The following is a 2,929-nucleotide window of genomic DNA, read 5'->3' as shown; positions in this document are numbered from 1 at the left end:
TCGATCTTCGACTGTGGTCGAATGTGCTGATCGAACCATGATTCAATAATAGTAAGGTTTTGTAATAAAACAGTCTTCTCGCTTCCACAGTGCCGGTCGTGGCGAATCGATGACGGCTAATATTTATTCTAATATGTCGTCGCTGGAATAATGTAGTGTTAAAAAAATGGAAGTAAACAACGAAATATTTCAATATGTATAGATTTTAATAATTATTTAGTGATATTTCAGCCAAATCAGTGTAGTACCAATGACATGTAAACAAACCGTCTGACGTTTTTACAGGTAGTCTGTTCCAATAGCAGTCCGGTTTACAGGATTTAGTCAGAACTTACAGGAAGTCGTTCCTATTGACATAAAACCTGTAAGTGGGAACACATTTGAGAGAGTAACTGAGCAACTGTTCCTAGTCAGAAGTTACAGGATTTAGTCCGGAGTTTCTTTTCCTGTAAGTTCATGAAAAGTGTCAAACGATCAGCTGATTTGCATGTGCAAGCAAAAACTAACAGCGGTGAAAGCAAAGTACCTTATATTTGTAAAAAAATGGAAGTAAACAACGAAATGTTTGAATATGTATAGATTTTAATAATTATTTAGTGATATTTCAGCTAAATCAGTGTTGTACAAATGACATGTAAACAAACCGACTGACGGTTTTACAGGAAATTTTGCGTTCCTATGCACTTCTGCATCTGTTCTCCTTTTACTCTCTCAAATGAGAGTAAAAGGAGAACAGCGGAGAGCTGTAGCGATTTTGCATTTTTCCGAGTTTTTATTACTTTTTTCAGTTTGTAAGAGACAATGCTTCTGATATATAATTTGTTTTGTAATTCATGTTTTTATTCGTTTTTTTTATTTTGTTTATGGTTAAAATACAGATAAAATTTTATTTATTTGATTAATGCTCTGTTTTACATGAAATAAAAGTGTTGAAATGCAGAAATAAATGTTTTTTTTTTTTTTTGTGAATATTAGCTCGGTGGATTTTTTATGCGGTTTTTCAGAATTTTTACATGGATTATCAGAATTTATGCGGTTTTTGAAATTGCTGGAACACATCCAGTTTTTGTATGAAAGCAAAGAACTTTTTTATGCGGCTTTCTGAGGAACGCATGTACCGCATAAAAAAAGACCTACTTGTACTTATTTATAAACATGGATTCTTCTTCTTTTCTATGTGGTATACATATGAAAACACATACATACATACATGTTTGTATATAAATTAACTTTTTTTCAAAGGAAAATATTTTATGTTACTAATCAAAATGATATTTATTTCTGAGCATTGATAGAAATTATATTTTTTTTACTTTGCTTTTGTACTGCTCCCTACTTGAACCTGTGGGAAGCAGCTCACTTTCAGTCCCGTTGGGATGTTACTAATCAAAATGATATTTATTTCTGAGCATTGATAGAAATTATTTTTTTTACTTTGCTTTTGTACTGCTCCCTACTAGCTCCTTTGGGGGAGCAGCCGACTTTCAGTGCGGCTGGGCGGCAATATTTATAAGTTATTCTCAATGAAGCCTTCAACATTTTCCTCAACAATTGCTTCATCCCAAGGACCGTGGATATTATGTTTATAGCGCTGTTGTATGACAAATATATATGGACAGAATATGTTAATAAATCCCGTAAAAAGGACATAAAAAAGAAAACCATTGAAGGAAATGCTATAAAGCAAACCACAACAAACGCCAAAAATTGGCACCAAAAAGTACCACTGCCAATATAAAGATATAAATATGGGATAAAGTACAAAAAATACAGCTGCCTCGACAAGCAACACAAATGCATGAAATGCTGTAGAGAGACGGGAAGCCAGACAAATAGCTGCAAATATGGCCGCATTCAATGACAGCGCTTTAGAAACCATTGCCGCTGATAATCCATAGTCACAGAAAATAAGATTTAGAAGGAGGACGAAGAATGTCATCGAAAATATTGTATCCGTACTAATGGCATTGGTTAGACGGTGTAAAAGGGGAGCAAAGAGGTAACCGAAAACTAATACACTCAATAACGTTTTCGAGTCTTCTAAAAGGAACTGAAGATCAAAAAGCTTGCGTCCACGATAGAAAATATATCCCATAGAAGTCGCCAACCCAGCCGTAAACAAGACATTGGGTGGCGTCACATGCTCACTATAAAGCAGATAAAAAATTAACAAAAACAATGTAACACATGATATTTGATTATTTAGCCTAGTGACACCCTTGAAAGCTTCCTCGAAAGTGAAAAATCGCACGTTCAAGTTCGTCCGCAAATCTTTCAAAAAACTTGGATCGGTATAGTTATCATCGTAATCAGCATTCTCGTATAAACTTTTTCGCCAATGCCCACTCGAATGGGAAACCATGATCTCCCGGTTGAATCTGCCTGAAATAAATAAACTTTTTTAAAAAACCACTTCAATAGAAATCATCCTATACAGAAATATCTACTTTTCGTCCAGGCTAGGCTAGGAATGGAAAAATCGATTCCGATTCCACTCCAGAATCGCAGATTTTCTGGAAATAATCGATTTAAAAAATTGATTCTGAGAACTCGATTGTCGTATTTTTCATACATCTTTAGATACACGTGATTACACTGGCTATACACAACGAACATGTGCGCCAACATGCTCGCTGTCGTTTGCCACAGACGATGAGCGGCTCATATGCGATTTTGTCGTAATAGCGTAAAGATGGTCAGCAAAGACACGGATGATGAAATTCAAATGCTTATGACTTAGGTATTTTTATGTATGAGTTACTCAAATTTATTTATATTTTACTTCTATGTATGCACATACATATACACATAGTAATTTAGCCTCATTTATCAAAAATTCAATAACGCACATGGCTTGGCTGCATTTATCCGCCGATGTGCACACTGCAAGCATCAACATAAAATGAGGTTGTTTTTTTGTTTCCAATGC

At 34.9% G+C, this 2,929-nt stretch overlaps 1 protein-coding gene across 1 annotated transcript; it reads right to left on the bottom strand.

Moving 5' to 3' along the window:
• Positions 1 to 1,313: 1,313 nt before the first annotated feature.
• Positions 1,314 to 2,499, bottom strand: PIG-C (phosphatidylinositol glycan anchor biosynthesis class C). The gene is made up of 2 exons (XM_017629214.1): positions 2,448 to 2,499; positions 1,314 to 2,382 (listed from the first exon to the last, which is right to left on the bottom strand). The coding sequence occupies exon 2, from the start codon at positions 2,360 to 2,362 to the stop codon at positions 1,508 to 1,510; it is 855 nt and encodes a 284-aa protein (XP_017484703.1). The 5' UTR covers positions 2,363 to 2,382; positions 2,448 to 2,499; the 3' UTR covers positions 1,314 to 1,507.
• Between the last annotated feature and the right edge of the window lie 430 nt (positions 2,500 to 2,929).

Source organism: Rhagoletis zephyria, unplaced genomic scaffold, assembly GCF_001687245.7.
Source record: "Rhagoletis zephyria isolate East Lansing unplaced genomic scaffold, Rhagoletis_zephyria_1.1 Rzeph_scaffold_06618, whole genome shotgun sequence".
NCBI lineage: Eukaryota > Metazoa > Arthropoda > Insecta > Diptera > Tephritidae > Rhagoletis > Rhagoletis zephyria.
Note: the sequence above shows the minus strand (reverse complement) of the source record. Positions and strands in the feature narration are given on the sequence as shown.

Coding starts and splice junctions, on each gene's coding strand:
- PIG-C (XM_017629214.1), bottom strand. CDS start 2,362: ATGGTTTCCCATTCGAGTGGGCATTGGCGAAAAAGTTTATACGAGAAT.